This window comes from Moschus berezovskii, chromosome 2 (genome assembly GCF_049115385.1).
Source record: "Moschus berezovskii isolate FMDL1 chromosome 2, NW_MosBer_1.0, whole genome shotgun sequence".
NCBI lineage: Eukaryota > Metazoa > Chordata > Mammalia > Artiodactyla > Moschidae > Moschus > Moschus berezovskii.
Genome location: NC_142461.1, coordinates 81,168,991 through 81,190,995, shown reverse-complemented (window position 1 = coordinate 81,190,995; position 22,005 = coordinate 81,168,991). Strand labels below are relative to the sequence as shown.

The following is a 22,005-nucleotide window of genomic DNA, read 5'->3' as shown; positions in this document are numbered from 1 at the left end:
AGCAAACTTTCTAACACCGGCAGAAAAAGGAAAACCAGTGTTAATATATATGGAGTATATAAGGAATTTAAGGCAGAAGATAAAAAAATTTAAGATGACTTTACTTTTTAGTTTGGCTTCAGAATGCAATCTTGGGGATATCAACCCAATATTTTAGGTCCAATATGATAGCATTTGTGTTTCTGTTTGTGTGTTTAAGTGTCTTCAATTTTTCTTTCTTTGAAGCTAAAATAATTCAACCATTCTACATTATTGTACTGCCTGCCAATAACATCTCTAAGGCTTCTTTTAAAACTCATTTTTTACTTTTTTTTATTTTTTACTTATTTAAAACTTATTCTTTACAGCATTTTTCAGTTTACAGGATGTTAAAAAAAAAAAAACTCATAGTTCCTAATACTCAGATAAATGTTTGTACTCTTTTAAGATGTAATATAACATATTTTCAAGACTTTAAATATCCTGCCATCACTCTTTAAGTATGCCTTCATAAATGCTTTTGAATATGTAGATATCACTCTAGTAGTATGATAGAACATAAAGATCAGTAAATTGGCCTCATGATTTTCTGACTATGTAATAATGTTAAGTGTATTAACCACCATTTGCTTCAGTTTTCTGTATGAAATAAGCAATATCTATCAAAAGTTATTAAGAAGATTAAATAAGTTTACGTTCTCAAAATAATTTGTACCATATTTGACACATGTGTTTCCTTAAAATTTTCTCTCCTCCTGAAAGCAATTACTTTTTTCCTGACATTGAGGCAATAGAGCATTTATGCTAATCTAAAAATTTGAAGAGGAATACTGTTTTTATCTAGCAGATTTAGATTATATTTGGTATATTTATTGAGATATATTTGGATATATATTTTCATATATATATATCTTATTTACATATATATTTTTATTTTTTCAGATGAGCAAAAGCCCATTTATCAGTGTAAAAAAAAAAGGGGGTTCTATATAAAGTCATTTTAAGGTCAAACTTGTGAACTGACTCAGAAGTTTTCTATAATCAATGTAATTAGACTTGGAAAGTGGAGAAATCATTGATAAACTTTGAGAATTAATTTTTCTTTGATGGATTTTGGGAAGGAATTAACAGTTAAAATCATTTCTGGAGAAGAGAAATTTCCCTTTTGAGAAACACAATGATGCATTTGCCACTTTTGGAGTCTACTGTTTTACTTTAATTTTGTAATAAGATTTTGGAGGTTAGTGGAAGGGCAATATTGAAGGAAGATCTTTGCTAAGTATTGAGATGAAAGAGGATGAGGATTAGGCTAATGAGGATAATCAAAGGTAACCAAAAACTAGCAACAGAGGTTTGTGAGATACTGATACTTAAGTTTTCCTAAATTTATTATCTTGTACCCCCAGTCTCTTTACCTATATTCAAATTTGTTTATTTATCGAGTTTTGAACAAATAGTCTTGATTGACTTGTGGGATTCATTTCTGGCCATTATTTGTAAAGATAGAAAAGTTAAAACCGGGGCAACAGGAAGAAATGATAAGATAATTAAAGTTAACTGAAGTCCTGTGTGTGTGTGTGTGTGCGTGCATGCGCGTGCTCAGTCATGTCCTACTCTTTGTGACCCCATGGACTGTAGCCCAGTAGGGTCTTCTATCCTTGGAATTTTCCAGCCAAGAATTCTGGAGTGGGTTGCCAAATATTTCCTACTCCAGGGTATCTTCCTGACCCAGGCTCGAACCCATGTCTCCTGTATCTCCTGCATTGAAGGTGGATTCTTTGCCTGCTAAGCCACTGGAGAAGACCAACTGAGGTCTAAGATGGGTCAATCACTTTCTTGTAGTCCTTAGAGAAACCTTTAAATTAGGTGGAGTTGATAATATTATTCCAGTTGTTATTGTTACCTAACAAATGGTGAAACAAAGTCAGAAAGGTAAGGTCAAACCAATGAATTGGTAAGCATGGGTTTGGAGACAATTCTCCCTAGGCCAGGGAAAATCATATTTCCATACCATTACTCCAACTTTTAGGGTCATAGATTCTGTGCCTAATCACATGTTTTTGTCTTTAACTACTAGTGTGACTATATATTGTCACACTACAAGGCTGTATATTGTCACCCTGCTTATTTAACTTATATGCAGAGCACATCATGAGAAACGCTGGGCTGGATGAAGCACAAGCTGGAATCAAGATTGCCAGGAGAAATATAAATAACCTCAGAGATGCAGATGACACTACCCTTATGGCAGAAAGTGAAGAAGAACTAAAGAGCCTCTTTATGAGAGTGAAAACGTTGGCTTAAAACTCAACATTAAAAAACTAAGATCATGGCATCTGGTTTCATCACTTCACTTCATGGCAAATAAAAGGGGAAAAAGTGGGACCAGTGACAGATTTTATTTTCTTGGGCTCCAAAATCATTCAGTGACTGCAGCCATGAAATTAAATGACACTTGATCCTTGGAAGTAAAGCTATGACAAACCAGGACAGCATATTAAAAAGCAGAGATGCCACTTTGCCAACAAAGGTCCTTATAGTCAAAGCTATGCTTTTCTCAGTAGTCATGTATGGATCTGAGAGTTGGACCATACAGAAGGCTGAGCACCAAAGAATTGGTATGTTTGAGCTGTGGTGCTAGAGAAGACTGTTGAGAGACCCTTGGACAACAAGGAGATCAAACCAGTCAACCTTAAAGGAAATCAACCCTGAATATTCACTGGAAATTGAAGCTCTAATACTTTGGTCACCTGATGCAAAGAGCTGACTCATTGGAAAAGACCCTGATGCTGGGAAATATTGAAGGCAAAAGAAGTAGAGGGTAGCAGAGGATGAGATGGTTAGATAGCATCATGGATTCAGTGAACATGAATTTGAGCAAACTCTGGGAATTAGTGGAGGACAGAGGAGCTTGGTGTTCTGTAGTCCATGGGGTTGAAAAAAATTGGACATGACTTAGGGACTGAACAACAACATGCTCTAAATGGGCAATAATAAAGAATAATTACCACAGTTCAAATTCCAAAAATTACAAAATTACCAAATTCCCAAAATCAGAAGCTTGATCTGTGTAATGATATATCATGGTCAGCAAAGCAATTTGAGAAAAGATATTTAAGTTTGCTTTATAACTTGACATCCATTTATATGAGAGATAGTTGCTTCCCTGGTGACTCAGGCAGTAAAGAATCTGCCTGCAATGCAGGAGACCTTGGTTCAATCCCTGGGTCAGGAAGATCCCCTGGCGAAGGAAATGGCTACTCATTCCAGTATTCATGCCTGGACAATTCGATGGACAGAGGAGCCTGGTGGGTTACAGTCCATGGAGTCACAAATAGTAGGACAAAACTGAACAACTAACACATACATACATACATATATGAGATAAACCCTTCAAAATATAATGAAATTTTACATAAAATTTATTATTGTATCTATATAGGAATAATGATGTGATCATTATTTTAAAAAGATATTCAGAAGAGTTTTCTCTCAGGCCTCAGAAAAAAGAAAACAATTATTTTTAGGAGGTGAAAGATTTATTATATTTAATGTCCTGTAGGTCATGTACATTGTTATTTCCTATAGTACCTATTAAAATTCATCCTCTATCAAAACCTCACTTCAGTTGTTGAGAATGCTTTCCTTCCAACCATGTATTTTCACATTTTACTTATTCCTCCTAGATTTGTGCCACCTGCAAGTCTAATAGCACATTTCATACCTTTATGTGATTTCTTCATAAAACGTTGAATAAAGTTCTGTCAAGAATGAGTGTGTTGACTACCATCAGAATAGTCCCTTTAAATTGTCATCATATATTATTCTTTGAGTCTTGTTTTTCAGCACCTTAGAATTAACATTGAAGCTATTCTACAAAATAAATTTATTTATCAATTCTTCAAAGAGATATTCTACTTCTGGTTTAAAGATACAGGATGTCAACAATGTTATATTGATATGTCACAGTTAGTATATATTTTTTAACTCTTTTTGGATTATTTGACTATTACTTTGTTAGCGGGGGTGCGGGGGGGGAGGGATGAGTGCAATTGTGAGGTAATTTAAGCATTCTTTGGCATTGCCTTTCTTTGGGATTGGAATGAAAACTGATCTTTTCCAGTCCTGTGGCTAATGCTGAATTTTCTAAATTTGCTGACATATTGAGTGCAGCACTTTCTCAGCATCATCTTTTAAGATTTGAGATAGCTCAACTGGAATTCCATCACCTCCACTAGCTTTGTTTGTAGTGATGCTTCCTATGGACCACTTGACTTGGCATTCCAGGATGTCTGGCTCTAGGTGACTGATCATGCCATTGTGATTATCTGGGTTTTGAAGATCTTTTTTATATAGTCCTTCTGTGTATTCTAGCCACCTCTTCTTAATATTTTCTGCTTCTGTTAGGTCCATACCATTTCTGTCCTGTATTGTGCCCATCTTTGCTGAAAAGTTTCCTTGCTATCCCTAATTTTCTTGAAGAGATCTCTAGTCTTTCCCATTCTATTGTTTTCCTCTATTTCTTTGCATTGGTCACTGAGGAAGGCTTTCTTGCTATTCTTTGGAACTCTGCATTCAAACGGCTATATCTCTCCTTTTCTCCTTTGCCTTTTGCTTCTCTTCTTATCGTAGTTATTTGTGATGCCTCCTCAGACAATGATTTTGCTTTTTTGCATTTCTTTTTCTTAGGGAAAAAGTCTTTTTTGGTCTTGATTGCTGCCTACTGTATAATGTCACAAACCTCAGTCCATAGTCCTTCAGACACTCCATCTATCAGATCTAATCCCTTAAATCTATTTGTAACTTACACTGTATAATCATAAGGGATTTAATTTAGGTGATACATGAATGGTCGAGAGGTTTTTCTCTACTTTCTTCAATTTAAGTCTGAATTTGGCAATAAGGAGTTCATGATATGAGCCACAGTCAGCACCCAGTCTTGTTTTTGCTGACTGTATAGACCTTCTCCATCTTTGGCTGCAAAAAATATAATCACACAGTAGCAAAGTAGTGTTCAAAATTCTCCAAGCCAGGCTTCAACAGCACGTGAACCGTGAAACCCAGATGTTCAAGCTGGTTTTAGAAAAGGCAGAGGAACCAGAGATCAAATTGCCAACATCCCCTGGATCATGAAAAAAGCAAGAGAGTGCCAGAAAACCATCTACTTCTACTTTACTGACTATGCCAAAATCTTTGTGTGGATCACAACAAACTGTGGAATATCCTTCAAGAGATAGGAATACCAGACCATCTGACCTGCCTCTTGAGAAATCTGTATGCAGGTCAAGAAGCAACAGTTTGAACTGGACATGGAATAACAGACTGGTTCCAAATAGGAAAAGGAGTATGCCAAGGCTATACATTGTCACCCTGCTTATTTAACTTATATGCAGAGTACATCATGAGAAATGCTGCCCTGGAAGAAGCACAAGCTGGAATCAAGATTCCTAGGAGAAATATTAATAACCTCAGATATGCAGATGACACCACATTTATGGCAGAAAGTGAAGAACTAAAGAGCCTCCTGATGAAAGTGAAAGGGGAGAGTGAAAAAGTTGACTTAAAACTCAACATTCAGAAAACTAAGATCGTGATAACTGGTCCCATCAATTCAAATAGATGTGGAAACAGTGACAGAGTTTATTTTTGGATGCTTCAAAAATCACTTAATTACTAATTAAGAAATGAGAAACCAGAACTATAAAGTTAGCATAGAAATACAAGAAATTATTAAAAAAAAAAAATCACTGCAGATGGTGACTGGAGCCATGAAATTAAAAGATGCCCGCTCCTTGGAAGAAAAGTTATGACAAACCTAAACAGCGTATTAAGAAGTAAAGACATTACTTTGCCAACAAAGGTCTGTCTAGTTGAAGCTACAGTTTTTCCAATATTCTGTATGGATGTGAGAGTTGGACAATAAAAAAAGCTGAGTGCCGAAGAATATATGCTTTTGAACTGTGGTGCTGGAGAAGACTCTTGAGAGTCCCTTGGACTGCAAGGAGATCCAACCAGTCCATCCTAAAGCAGATCAGTCCTGAACACTCATTGGAAGGACTGATGCTGAAGCTGCAACTCCAATATTTTGGCCACCTGATGCGAAGAGCTGACTCATTGAAAAGACCCTGATGCTGGGAAAGATTGAGGGTGGGAGGACAAGGGGAAGACAGAAGATGAGTTGGTTATAGGGCATTACCAACTCGATGGACATGAGTTTGAGTGGACTCTGGGCGTTGCTAACAGGCATAGAGGCCTGGCGTGCTGCGGTCCATGGGGTCGCAAAGATTCGGACAACACTGAGTGACTGAACTGAACTGCTGCTGCTGCTGCTGCTAAGTCGCTTCAGTCGTGTCCAACTCCGTGTGACCCCATAGACAGCAGCCTACCAGGCTCCCCTGTCCCTGGGGTTCTCCAGGCAAGAACACTGGAGTGGGTTGCCATTTTCTTCTCCAATGCATGAAAGTGAAAAGTGAAATTGAAATGTGCCCGACTCTTAGCGACCCCATGGACTGCAGCCCACCAGGCTCCTCCATCCATGGGACTTTCCAGCTAAGAGTACTGGAGTGGGGTGCCATTGCCTTCTCCAGAACTGAACTGAACTTGGCTTATTTTTCTTTTGATAAGTTTCTTCTGCAAGAGAAACATGTCAGTGCCCTGGGGAAAGAAAATCAGTTGTGGACCCAGAACACCTAAATGTTATTATAAGAATCCTGTTGAGTCCACAGTAGCACCTTAAGTATATAATATAGGATAGTTGTGTTAAACGACAAGTAATTTTGGTCTTCCCTTGTGGCTCAGCTTGTAAAGAATCTGCCTGCAATGCAGGAGACCTGGGTTTGATCCCTGGGTTGGGAAGATCCCCTGGAAAATGGAAAAGCTACCCACTCCAGGATTCTGGCCAGGAGAATTTCATGGCATGTATAGTCTATGGGGTCCCAAAGAGTCGTACATGACTGAGCAACTTTCACTTTCACAAGTACTTTCAACAAGGGGCTTCCCAGGTGGCGCTAGTGGTAAAGAACCCCCCTGACAATGAGGAGATTAAGAGATGCAGGTTCTCTCCCTGGGCCAGGAAGATACTCCAGTATTCTTGCCTGTAGAATCCAATGGACAGAGAAACTTGGCAGGTTATGGTCCAAGGGGTCGCAAAGAGTTGGACACAACTGAAGTGCCTTAGCAAGCACACACACAGTGTCAGTAAGATGTCTCTAATTCACGTGTATGTTTCTGTGTGTATAAGTGTGTGTTTGTATGTGTGTTTTACTCTTTAAAATACTTGGAAAAACTGTCCTAAAGCAATAATTCTGGATTTATAGCAAGCACATAACATCTAAACAACAGATAATTTCACATAGTACACAGAGTAATTGTTGTTGTTTAGCTGCTAAGTTGTGTCAGACTCTTTGTGACTCCATGGACTTCAACACGCCGGGCTCGTTTATCCTTCACTATCTCCTGGAGTATGCTCAGCCTCATGTCCATTGAGTCTGTGATGCTAATTACACAGAGTAATTTTGTATCTTACAAAGATTTGAAATATAGACACTAGCATCTCATGTCATGATATTAATAATCTGTGGCTCATGGTGAAGTTTAATATTAGCAAGTTAAGCCATTTAAAAATGTATTAAATAAATACCGGTATAGATGATACTGGAAAATGGTAAATTTGTGAAGCTGGTAGGTGAATGGATACATTGGAAACCATGTCTCTAATAAATCAAACCAAGCCCCAAGTCAGTGGGTTCCTCTTGCTTCCCCTTCTGGTTAGTAGCTATTCCCAGTCAGAGGTTTTAACCTTGCCCAGTAACAATATTTTCAGTTCATCTCCACTATGGATAATAATTTTGTTAATTTGATGATATATCCCATCATGATATATGTTTTAAAGTGATGATTCTTTTCTTTATTAGATTTAATAAAGTGTAAATAAAGAACAATTCTGATTCTTCATTGTTTATAGTGACATATTAGAACTTGAAGGAATATTTGGATGAGCTAAATTAATGTAGGTTGAATGATGCTTCATGTTTTCCATTGAGATACTTTTCTTTCTTCATGGGTCTAATGGCTGAATTAAAATGTGAATTTTATTTGAATTCCTTTATTTAAATTCCCATATTAAATTCAGCCCAAGCACAGTGTTTTGTGTTTTTTTGTTTGTTTTTGTATTTCTTTTCATAACCTGCTGTCTCTCTGAAAAATACTATTCTGGAAGCAGATGCAGTATTAATATAAAAGGCAAGCAGGCTTATTAAAAGGTGAATAAAGCCATCTAACATGGAAGTGCACTATTAAGGTTTTTAAAGACATTTGGGAATAAGCCAAGTAAACAATCATGTACTGTAAGCAGAATCTTAAAAAACAAATCAATACCTTGCTGACTAGGCAGCCAATAAGGAATGATGAGATAAAGACTGATATGATCATTTACTGATATAGGAATGGCAAGCCATTCCAGTACTCTTGCCTAGAAAATCCCATGGATGGAGGAGCCTGGTAGGCTGCAGTCCGTGGAGTCACTAAGGGTCGGACACGACTGAGCGACTTAACTTTCACTTTTCACTTTCACTTTTCACTTTCACACATTGGAGAAGGAAATGGCGGCCCACTCTAGTGTTCTTGCCTGGAGAATCCCAGGGACGGGGGAGCCTGGTGGACTTCCGTCTATGGGGTCACACAGAGTCGGACACAACTGAAGTGACTTAGCAGCAGCAGCAGCAGCACCTGGTTGAACTATAAGGCAAGTAAAGGATATGTTCTGCACTGAGAGAGAGAGACAGACCCCCATATTTTTTTTTAATAAGCCAAATTGTTTTCCTCAAATTATAATGTATGCCAAATTATTTTTTTTTAAGTTCGTACAGTTCAGGAATAACAAATCTTATCACTGAAGACTTCGCAATTTTGTCCATATTTATCTCTGAGTGTAAATTACACTCCTTACACGAATATAATGTTTCCCTCTGAGGTTAGACCTTTTGTAGCTTCAGGGTTTTATAAAGGCAACTGTGTTTTCCTTTAGTTCACTTTATCTCAACTTTTGACATGTATGCAATTTTAGTCATCATTTAGTCCATAAAACTGAGATCTTGGTATAAAGTGGCAAAAGAAGGAAGCAGTGGAGAACTTTCTTTGGAGGGATTATTTGTGTTCATTTCAGTATGGTTTACAGTATAGGTATTAATGAGATTATATGGATTCAAGACCTGGTTTTGCAGTTTAAGAGCTGTGGGCTTTGGGACAAGTAATTTATTGTAATGTGAGGTTTAGTATTCTCGGCTGTTCAATATACATTCCTTTCTGAGTTGCTCGGTGGATCACATGAATCAAACTTAGCCTTGAACTTAGAGAAAACACTCAACAAATACTAGGTGCTATTGTTGTTGTCGAACTAAAACATACAATTCAAACTGGAATCTGAAAATACTAATATCAATTTTAAAAGATTGTTCATAACAATATTTACTTAGAAATCTCTTTATATAACCAAATTTTGCTGTACCAACAACAATGAAATAAAAAATGCCGGTGCTATAAAAAAGGAAATGCAATTCTGGTTGAAATGATAGACCTATTTGGTACTTTATGCAATAAATCTGATCAGTAAATCAGATTATTGACCTGTAGTCAATAAATCTTGTCCCTAGATGCATTTCATTCTGTAGGAGTCTCAGTTTTCTTTCAGAGATGAATTTGGCTTGCTTTTACCTAGCATACCTGTATCAGTGTATGCTACCGTGCTAGTTTTGTAAGTATGGCACAAAAGCTGAGAAAAAGATAATTATCCAAAATATATGCAGACCAAAGAATCCATCATGGTGTTTTTTAGATTGGGGTTTCTGTATTGCTATAACCATTTAGCAGTCATTCAAATTTCTGTCTTTATTTTGACATAAATGTTAAAATGTATTTGTAAAAAAAAGTGGCCAAATGTAGATGCTCTCTTCCAGGGAAGAGAAACAACAGAAGTTCTGTACAAAGCCTTGATTAGTGTCAGTGCCCATTTGCACCAATGGACCATCTTCCTGATCTCTCCCAGCACTCTTGCTGAAGTTGACATGTTTCCTCTCGTTCAGCCACTTTCATCTCCCTGTTTTCTTGGACTTTCCAGGTCTGCTTATTCTTTCAGGGTCCTATTTCTTCCTGGGATATAACATGGTTCAATCCTGTTTTCTCTTTGCCAATTTTCAAGGTCACTTTATTTTAAAAGTATCTTTTTTAAAAAGTATTTATTTATTTGGCAGTGCTAACCTCAGATATGCAGATGATACCACCCTTATGGCAGAAAGTGAAGGGGAACTAAAAAGCCTCTTGATGAAAGTAAAAGAGGAGAGTGAAAAAGTTGGCTTAAAGCTCAGCATTCAGAAAAATAAGATCATGGCATCTGGTCCCATCACTTCATGGGAAATAGATAGGGAAACAGTGGAAACAGTGTCAGACTTTATTTTTCAGGGCTCCAAAATCACTGCGGATGCTGATTGCAGCCATGAAATTAAAAGACGCTTACTCCTTGGAAGGAAAGTTATGACCAACCTAGACAGCATATTAAAAAGCAGAGATATTACTTTGCCAACAAAGGTCCGTCTAGTCAAGGCTATGGTTTTTCCAGTGGTCATGTATGGATGTGAGAGTTGGACTGTGAAGAAAGCTGATCACCGAAGAATTGATGCTTTTGAACTGTGGTGCTAGAGAAGACTCTTGAGAGTCCATTGGACTGCAAGGAGATCCAACCAGTCCTTTCTAAAGGAGATCAGTCCTGGGTGTTCATTGGAAGGACTGATGCTAAAGCTGAAACTCAAATATTTTGGCCACTTAATGTGAAGAATTGACTCATTGGAAAAGACTCTGATGCTGGGAAGGATTGGGGGCAGGAGGAGAAGGGGACAACAGAGGATGAGATGGCTGGATGGCATCACCGACTCGATGGACATGAGTTTGAGTGATCTCCAGGAGTTGGTGATGGACAGGGAGGCCTGGTGTGCTGTGATTCATGGGGTCATGGAGAGTCGGACACGACTGAATAACTGAACTGAACTGAACTGAACTAGAATCTTTAGTTGCAGTGTGTGGGATCTAGTTCCCAGACCAAGGATTGAATCCTGGCCCCCTGTAATGGGAGAATAATGTCTGAGCCACTGTACTAACAGAGAAATCCCAAGGTCACTTTCTTAATATAGCATTTGCAAACTATCATTTGAAATCCCCCCTTCCACACACATTCTCTAATCTTTTCTCTGTTTTTCACTATAGCACTCTTTACCTCCAGTCAATATTTTGTTGTTGTTGTTGTTGTTTCTCTCTAGTCTCAAATCACCACTTTGCCATTAGTATATAAATTCAGTGAGGGTAGGGATTTATGCCAGTTTTCTTCATTAATATAAACCCTATGAGGTCAGAGCAATGCCAAGTACATGATAGGCATTAATTTATGTTTGTTGATTAAATGACAACATATATCATCACCCCTTCCCTGGTGGCTCAGACGGTAAAGAATCTACTTGCAATGTGGGAGACCTGGGTTTGATCCCTGGGTTGGGAAGATCCCCTGGAGGAGGGCAAGGCAACCCACTTCAGTATTCTTGCCGGGAGAATCCACATGGACAGAGGAGCCTGGCAGGCTCAGTCAATGTGTGGTCACAAAGAGTTAGACACGATTAAGCAAAGCACAGTCCATTCTTTCTTAAGTTGAGTTTTCCTAGAAGTAGAACTTGCATTCACAAGACTTTAAATATAAGTGATTTATTGGGGAAATGATTCCACAAATTAGTAATGATGGGCAGTTAACCAAGGAAGGGAAGGGGGAATAGAAAGCACATTATTGAGCAATTTATTGCAGGAATGAGATCCATTCTACAAGGAAATTCTGTGAGATAGTATAGAATAATCAGTTACCCTAAGCAAAGGAGAGAGCTGAGATGTTTATTCACCAGATCCTGTCAGTCATTTGTTTAACACAGCTCCAAGGAAGAGAAGGGCATAAGTGCCCTAAAAAGCACTTCCAGATCAGGGCCAAGCAGAGAGTCCCACATGCTTGTAGTTAGAAGCCACTGGCTTAACAGGGAGCTCTGTTATGCTCTGTGATGAAATAGAAGGGTGGAATGGAGGGGTGGGAGGTAGGGGTAGGTGGGAGGTAGGTTCAAGAGGGAGGAGATATATGTATACATATAGCTAACTCGCTTCATTGTACAGCAGAAGCACAACACTGTAAAGCAACTAAATTCCATTTTTTTTTAGAGAAAGTCATTGGATTAGCATAGAGAGGGATGATGAGTACCAAATATTGTAGAGGGAGCACTGACACCATGCATTTCAAAAATCCATACACCAGAACAAGACTTCATTACTTTGGGGTTCAAGAATCTGAGGATATCCCTCCATTTGAGGGACCCTGAATAACTCAACATTTCTTTTCTGTTCCCACCATGAATTTACAACAAAACCTTTGTTTTCAGTTTATATTAGATATAAAAATGCATTAAATTCATTTTAAAGGAAAAAAGATTGAAAGATGGGAATATTAAAGACTGTGTAAGTATGTAAGGGGCAAGAGAGCATCCTACCATATATTCCATTAATTAGGTTAGAGTCTAAGACTGACAACTGTTGGTCACTCTCATCTAGCACAACTATATTTACTTCCTCTTTTTATCCTTTTCCAGTAACTTCCTTACAGCCTGTTATTTGAGCCCTTAAAAATAGAGTCTATGCTGTTATCATGACTTTCCATTATCTCCTCTATTGAAGTGATTTTTCACATGAAAATAAGAGATGATATGACAATAAAGACTTAAAGTAGGCTGGGATAAAGTGAGATTGGCCACAGACAATGCTATTGCTAGAACATGCTTCTTTTCATACACCCTTTCCTCCACACAAAAAGCAGTGTTTCTCCTAAGCATTGTGAATGATATAAACTGTGACTTTAAGGTTTTAGGGTATTGGAGATAAAAGAAAATTGTGTTTTAGATGCATACTAGAACAAGCTCCCCTCTCTTCACCCCCCTAAGTTTGCAATATGAGTTTCTAAATTAAAAAAACAAATCACAAATTATTGTCAAGTGTGATAGATGGCATTACAGGATGTAATATGATAATTTATAAAACTGAATAATGTGCATTCAAAAAAATTTTGCTGAAAATTACATACATTGCATTAAAATGCAATTTTAAAAATGCCATAATTGGAGCTTCTAGAGAGCTAGCTTATTATAGATTCACCTCTTTATAAAGAAAATATGTCATTGTTAATTTGTTTTACTTATAAGCCTTTATCTTCTCTACCTGGAAGACTAATGTAAAAGTTTAAAAAAATTAAAAATTCAAAAGCAAAACAGAACTAAGAGAAGCCCACTGGGACAAGCTACAGCTGGCATTGTTATTCTCAACTGCTGGTGCATTCACATATTATTTCCGCTTCCCCTAGAAGAACAGGTTGTGCATGTAAGTGCTCATTGAGGAATAGTACCCTGATTGATGAGAAGTAACATGAAATTAATTTTCGGATCTACCAGACACTTTACAATGCAAGGCAACCTGCAGCTTTCTAGATAATCAATATCACTAAATGCTATAATCACATTTGTCATGTAGAGAATATGCTCAAAAAAGGTTTACCAACTCCCACTTTCATGGAAGCCTGAGTTTGCAAATAATTTTTAAATAGAGACTAATTCTGAAACTTCTTGTAAAATGAGACTGCATTTCCCAGGTAATTATAAGCCAATGAAATATTTTGGGAATAAAATCATCACATACAGAAAAGAATATTACTATTAGGAGTCCATACTATTTCTAAGCAAAATATAGTATGGTATTTATATCAGTTAGGACTGTTGTCTGTAAATGACAGAAATTCAGCACAAAACAGTGGGGAAATATATTTTCTTCCTCAGTTTCATGGAGTGAATAGAGTTGACTTCAGGCACAATTTTGATTTAAGAATTCACATAGAGTCATCAGAGGCTTATCTTTTCCTCCAGTTTTGAACTATTACTTACTTTGGCTTCTAAGATGGGTGCACTCTACATGGTTTTTAAATGACCCATGGCAACTTGAGGTTATTTGCAATCATGAAAGAAAAGAAATCTTCTCCCTTTCAGCAGCCATGGAGATCACCTCAAATGATTTTAATTGGTCTTGTTTACTTATTGACAGAGACTCCTAAATTGCCCATCAATCTACTCATTTTTATTTCCCCTTTAGAAACAGAAGCCTAAATCTTTTGTTGATGCATTGTTATTCCGAGTAAGTCATCACATTTCCCATCGCCCCTTGAAGCTAGATATTGTCATGTGACTAAGTTCTGACCTTTGAAATGTAACCAGAAGTACTGGGTGGGACTTTCAGGATGAATATTTTGGGGGAGTTTTCTTAAAAAGCCTTCTTGTTTTGCCCTTCTGTCCTCCTTCAGGCCTGCAGTGTAATGACTCAAACACTAGTAGTCATCTTGGGCCATGAAGTGACTAAGAAAAATGGTATTTTCTTAGTCCTATTATTTAGGATGGTGGAGCAGAATGATTGAAATCTGTAATCCTCAGGATATTATCTAGCCACCATAAAATCCCTGCACTGCCCTCCTTCATATTTCTTTAATATTAAAAGAGAATAATCATCTGCTAAGTTTAATTTATAAAATAAATGCTTTTAAACATCAGTAGCATGTTATTTTTGCAGACTAATTGTGTTCTAAGGGAAGAGTCCACCTTGGCTCACAGGTCTTCCCCTGTGACAGAGGAGGCAGTGGTCCATGAATAACAGCATCACCAGTGGTGGAAATAGTAGTTTCAAAATGACAAAAAAAGCCAATAATAATGTTATATATCTACTATGTTTATGTCAACCAAAACATTACATGTCAGTAAACCCTCCCTAAGGAAGGAAACGTCTCCCATAAGGAAGAGTCAACTTGCGTCATCACTGTTAGGAACTCATAACCAGTCAATGAGCTTTAGAATATTTGCTAGCAGCATATATAGGTATATTCATTTCTATATCGGCTTCCCTGTGGCTCAGAGGTTAAAGAGTCTGCCTGCAATGCAGGAGACCCGGGTTCAATCCCTGGGTCAGGAAGATCCCCTGGAGAAGGAAATGGCAACCCACTCCAGTATTCTTGCCTGGAGAATCCCATGGACAGAGGAACCTGGTAGGCTACAGTCCATGGGGTTGCAAAGAGTCGGACACGACTGAGTGACTTCACTTCACTTCTTCATGATGCTAATAGATGCCTGGAGGCAGATTTAGAGTGAGAGATCAAAACTGTATAAGGTTGATTTAAAGAAAGAACATAATGATGTCTATATAAAGAGGTTATGTTTTGATAACCGGCAGTTATCCTGCCCCCAATAGTAGACAAGATTTTCTATCAATGCAAAAGAAGGTGCTCCAGTTCTAACTCCAATTCTAACCCCATACTTCTAACTCTATGATGTTAGAGTCAGGAGGAGGAAACAAGGAGCTGCTATGATGGAGGCTCAGTTTCATTGTTATCATAATTCTTTTTGCTTCAGTGTTTCTGTGACTACATTACTTTTTTGTAACAAGAATCATTGCATGTTACCCAGCTGCCTATAATCATTATGTTTTCTGAACTGGAAAATAGATAGTGATGATTACAGAAGAATATTAACATGATCAACAAAAACTCCATATTTCAATATTTCACTTTTTAATATGAAGAAAAGTTTGTCAATTCATTTTTCTTAATGATATCTTCTAGAGAATAAAAAAGTTTAATTTTGGTTAAGTTCAATTTGCCAATTTTTTGGATTATTGTTTTATGTGTTCTAAGAAATCAGAGAAGGGCATGGCAACTCACTCAAGTATTCTTGCCTGGAGAATCCCATGGACACAGGAGCCTGGAGGGCCCTAGTTCATGGGGGCCCAAAGAGTTGGACATGACTGAAGTGACCTAGTAAGCAAGCAATCTTTGCCTACTCCAAGATTATGAAAATATTTTCCTATATTCTAAAGCTTTATATTACACTTACGATCAACTGAGATTCATTTTTGTGTATGGGTATGGTGGGTTGAGATTTATCATTTTCATATAGATAGCCATTCATTTCAATAATAGTTGCTAAAAAAACTTTCCTTTTCCCATTAAATTGATTTAGAGCCTTTGTTGAAAATCAGTTAACTGTATGTGTAGACTTACATTTCTGGTTTCATTTTATTCAATACTCTCTTGATACTGTAACTTTAAAGTAACTTAAAATCAGGTACTGTAAATACTCTAGCTTTGTTCTTTTTTCAGTATCGGCTGATTGTTCTAGATCCTTTGCATTTAAATATAATTTTAGAATAATCAATTTCTTAAGAATAATTAGATTAGGATAACCTATCCCTTCAAAAGTAACTTACTGGAATTTTAGTAAGGGTTTCATTGATTCTGTATATTCATTTAGAGAAGCTATAGCAATTTGAGTTTTCTAGTCCATGAATATAGATATCACTGCATTTTCTTGGACATATTAACTTTCTCTTAGCAATGCTTTACGGTTTTCAGTATGGTCTTGCACAAATTTTGCTAGCTTTATTCCTGGGTATTTGCTGTTTCATTGATACCATTATAAATGTTTAATTTTTTGTTATTGACGATATATAGATATATAATAAACATATACATTGATGTTGTATCCTATGCCCTTCCTGTTAGGTAGTTAGGCATTAGCAACAAGGAAGTGACAGAGGTGAGAGAAACAAGAGGGGGATAATTCAGCTAAGCCCCAGCCATCTGAGGACCCTTGCTTGGGGGACAACCAGTTAGGCCCCAGCCATCTGAAGACCCTCCTCTGACTTCATCCAGAACCTGTGAAACTCTGGTTGGTTGGTGAGCAACTTATCCTGATAAAGAGGGAGCACAGTAAGAGAAGGCCCTGGGCACTGCATGCCCTAACTAGACAGAAAGATAACTTCTAGTAAACTCAGACTTAATATATACCAACATTCTAATAAATTCTACCCCCCCACACACACCCAAGATGGGTTTTTCTTAGTGAACCAAGGGTAGGGACATGAGCAATAATGAATGAGTTACAGATATCAGGGCAGTCAATCAAATAGCTATTCCCTGTCTTTCACCCATGATTACACTCCACCTGCTCATAGAACAACTTATAAAACAACCTGAAGCCTGTATGCATGTGTGTTAAAGTCACATCAGTCATGTCTGACTCTGAGACTCTATAAACTGCAGCCCACCAGGCTCCGCTGTCCATGGTATTCTCCAGGCAAAAATACTGAAGTGGGTTGTTATGCTCTCCTCCAGGGGATCATCCCGACCCAGGGATGGAACCTGCATCTCTTATGTCTCCTACATTGGCAGGAGGGTTCTTTACCACTAGTGCCACCTGGGAAGCCCCTAAGCCTGTGTAGGCAGGCCAGTTTTACTTTCCAGAAACATCCCCTCTCTCTCTCTGAGAGTATATCTATGCTTTAATAAACTTTGCTTTGAGCTTAAGCCTGAAGTGGTAGTTTGCAAATTTTTGCTTCTATTGCAAGGTCAGAGATTTCTGGCCGGGGACTCCAGTTGACTTCCTCTGTTGAAACTCTCTGTCTAAAACATCGCGTGGTAACATTACAAATTCAGTTATTAATTCAGCAGTTTATAGCTTCCTTTGGCTTCCTTTTGGTATAAGGAGAAAACTAAATCTATCTTTCACCCCTGTTTCTCAGTTCACTTCCACATTTCTTATTCCACAAGGCATCACAGAACCAGATTCTTTTCTCTCTTTTGAGAAATAGGCAGTGCACATATAAAGAAGCCCCATACAGTATATATTACAAACAGTTTTATCTTTTGATGGTCCCTCACTCCACCTTTCTGGGAGGATTCAATTTGTTTCTGAGAATCTACAATTCACATGAAAATGTATTAAACAAAGAAAACAAGTTTTCAAATACTATATTTGTTTTCTTCAAATTTATAATAAAAAAAAATGAAAGCATTGTTCCATTTCTATTTAACAATATGAGTGAATAGAAAACTCTACATATTGTGAGTATTTTTCTGGAATATTACAATTTGGAATTTTATATGTTCTATTCTACAATCGGTTTTGAGGTTCAGTGATTTTCAGTTTTGGCTGCTCATTGGAATCATCCAGCTTGCTTTAATAAAAATACTGATATGTGGGTTCCACCCCAGAGAATCTTATTTTATTGATATGGAGATGGACTGGGCAGAGGGATTTTTTAATGTTCCCTTGGTGACTTTAATGTGTAGCCAATTCAAGAACTGCTGTTTATACCTATATAGTTTATATAGTTTATATTTGTAATGTTTATAAGCAGTGTCATGGATCAAAAAGTTAAATAGCTTGGAAACATAAAATTCAAATAACCTTACATAAAGCAATTAACATTTTCATGTGACTCTTTCTGCAAAGCCCCGAATGGAAACCTTAGCAATGAACTGTAATGAACTTATAACTGTAACTTGTAAGTGTAAGTCTCTTTCAAACACAAAATATGACGCAATTTAGGGGAGAAAACTTAAAAACCCATTGTACTGATACTCAGTGCTGCTTGTTAACCTTTTGTAATCATGGAGGATTGCCTGGGTACAATGTAATACTAAGTCAAATGGTCTGTTTCTCTGATCCAGATTGCTTTCTTATATTCTTCTATTCTAAAAATTTAAACAATATTTTAAATAATGCAAGCAACACATGGCAAGGAATAAATAAAACTACTGTTACCTATAGTATTAGTTTTAGAGGAGTTTGTTTTAATTTCCAAAATGAATTAATTACCTAAATAGTTCAGTATCAGATACAATATCTTCAAGGTTTATTTAAATTCCAATATCCTAGCATGTTGCTTGATTGAGATGTGCATAATGCTACATTAGAACTTCTGTAAATTTCAGACCAATCTTTGAATCTGAAGTTAGGTATATAGCACAGGCAAAAAGGATATATTTTGAAACACAATACTCAACACAGTGACACAGTTAAATTCTGAGTAATCATTACCAGACAGGCAGGTGTGCAGGCAGGATGGAAGAGAGGGAGGGGAATATTATCTCTCCCTTTCTCTATATCTGCATGCATATATTTATTAGGCTATATCTAATACACATATTAGTAGAACAGGGCATTCAAGATCTATCATGAGGATTTCTACAAAAATGTAAATTGTTTCTGGAGCAGGATTGGATATAAATTCGTCCTTTGCCATCTAAGACCTTTGTAAAATTGGAGAAATCAGTTAAACTCTTAAGATTTACTTCTCATTTACTTAAATGCGTGTGATAATACTTCTTAGGAATGTTATGAAGATTGAGTGTGATCATGTTTATGAAAATCCTTACCCAGCAGGTGGCCTGGATCTTCAATATATGATCATTACCTGATTTTCTTAATTAAACCTAAATCACTTTTGTTTTCATAATATTATTTAAATATGAATTTTGTAAAATGCAATTTGCAGTAAAGAGTAGCAATGGCCACCAAATAGCTTCTCTCCTTTAGTAAATTTATTTTACCAATCTCAATCATTTTAACACTTCACTATCCATCTCTAACATGGCTGAGAGAAAAAAGAGTTGATTTAAGTATGTGAAGGGAAAATCTTAAATTGTGCATTGACATCAATACTCTTAGAAAACTTGTTAGAATTCTAGATCTACTCAATCTCAATTTCCATTTTAGCAAAATTCCCAACTAATTAATATATACACACATTAGAGTTTAAGAAGCAATGGAACAGATTATAAACAGTTGGATATTAGTCATGAAAAATTTTAAATATCTGATCTAAACTTTGCATAAATTCTTATTGTGTACATTTTTATTCTGGATCCTATGGACACAGATTTTTTGTAAAGAACAGCAAATCAGGAGTCAACACACTTTTTTTAAAAAAAATTGGCTGTGTCTTTTACTGGTAGTGAAAATACATCAAGTTCTTAAACTTCTAAGAATATCTGTCTTAGCATTTGTAAAGCGAAGGGCTAGGAAATACCTTTCCTGATATTCAGTGGGGTTATTTAGAGGTTCAGATAAGCTGACACTTTCACAATTTATAAGGTCTTTACTTAGGCACTATTGTAATCTATACATTTAGATCAGCTGACCATTGGTAAATTTTGAGTAAGAACTTCTAAAGAAGGAAGACAGGATGGCAACCACACAGTTTGGTTAATAGCTATTTATTTATGGCTGCTACTTTCTAGCAAAAATAGAAGATGGCTTAGGGAAGGAGTATCTTAAAGAGAAGGATAGTTTTCAATAATCTTGATCTTTATTTTTATTGACTGATTTGTGTTGAGTGGCTAGTCCAATCAGTTGCTTTGCAATTATCTCACAATGAAATATTAGTCAGAATTTGCCTTCAATTTTTCCTAGGAATGCTTTTCAGTTAAGAACTGACTTGAGGTCCTAGGAAATGTCATATCCTCTGGATTCACACGGCAGTGAGGACACCATGAGGGATATCTTTATGGAAGCCAACAATGCAAATTCTGGTTCTTTCCATTACAGATAAAAAGACTTGTGGTCCTCATGAATTCCAGTGTAAAAACAACAACTGTATTCCAGATCACTGGCGGTGTGATAGCCAAAATGACTGCAGTGATAATTCAGATGAAGAAAACTGTAGTAAGTAACTCTTGCTTGAGAACATTGCAAGCTTGACAGCCTATTCAATAAGCAGGATAGCAATTTTTAGTTTAGTTAAGATATGAATTTGAACCTGTCTTGCAGCTCACATTTTTATACCTATATTCACACTTGAACAAGAATATTCAGACTAAATTGACCTGAATCTCAAATGGTAGAATTATTGAAATGGCTCATCCTGGGAGTTATTTTCTTACAGTTATCAGAATTGGTATGAAAGTATCATGAGGTTTAATGCAACCCGTTAGTATGCAATGAAAGAAACCCTTGATGCAAGTTCATAGAAAGAGCTGAATGAGGTGGAGACAGTACAAAACATATCATTCTTTAACCGATGGTATTCATTTTATTTCAGTCTCAAATCCATTTACACTACAAATTCACCCATAAGCATCTTTCAATGAAATATCATTTATTCTTTCTGGAGTGGTGAACACCATATGTATTCAGAATGCTTTTCTCTGAAAATAGAATAAAGCAATTTTCATCATCTGCCTTCTGCATTTTTATGTAATAAATTAAAAAAACATTAATTAGCCAGCAATTTTATTTTCTAAAAAGCATGACAGTATGTAAAATTGTGACAGTATCTCTATCTTCTAGCATTCATTTCTGAATATATTTCTTACCAGCACTTTCTTATACTGCAGTTTAAACAAAAAGGCAATATAATCATGTTCAAAGTAAGACAATAATCAAATTCCATTATTAAATATTAACATTCTACTCCTTCCCAAAAGAGTTTTATGATAACAATAATATCTACTCTTATACATTGGACTTAGAGCATTTATTTCCCATGATGCAGGAAGCAAAATAGGAATTGTTATATTAAAATGTTGGGATATATTATATAAAAGCATACAATTAGTGAGATCAAAGCCTTAATAAACCACTTGGATATGCAGTTTGCAAAATATCAACTAATACTTTGAGTCACTTTCAAAACTTAATCTGACTAGTATTTGAGGATCAGGAACATTGAGTATGAAATCTCTGGATAATTATGATTATGAAATACTTTGAATATAGAAATCTTTATTACTCCATCTTCATATAAATATCTCCCAACTGATTATACTCTTTAGAAAGGTAAAGTGCATTGCAGAGATTTATTAGAGTGTTCTAGATTTTTTAATCATTACTTTTAAAAAAAATTATATAGCAATTCTCAGATTCTGTCCAGTGATTAAAATAAAGATCTAATGGTGGTAAGACTAGAGGAGTGATTTCAAAAAAGAAACAATTATGTATGTACTTCTTATTTATTTTACTTTCATTTCAGAGCTTAAATACACAGATTAACTACTCAGCTTAGTTTTGGAAAATTTAGTGTTAATTATCAATATTATTTTGACTTCACTGATAGCTCAGTTGGTAAAGAATCCACCTGCAATGCAAG

At 36.4% G+C, this 22,005-nt stretch overlaps 1 protein-coding gene across 1 annotated transcript in view; it reads left to right on the top strand.

Moving 5' to 3' along the window:
* LRP1B (LDL receptor related protein 1B) overlaps window positions 1-22,005 on the top strand; it is a 2,241,805-nt gene that overhangs the window by 2,004,579 nt on the left and 215,221 nt on the right. The window contains exon 67 of the mRNA XM_088842364.1: window positions 20,466-20,582. Coding sequence (XP_088698490.1) covers window positions 20,466-20,582 — 117 coding nt within the window. The remainder of the gene's footprint in view (window positions 1-20,465; window positions 20,583-22,005) is intronic.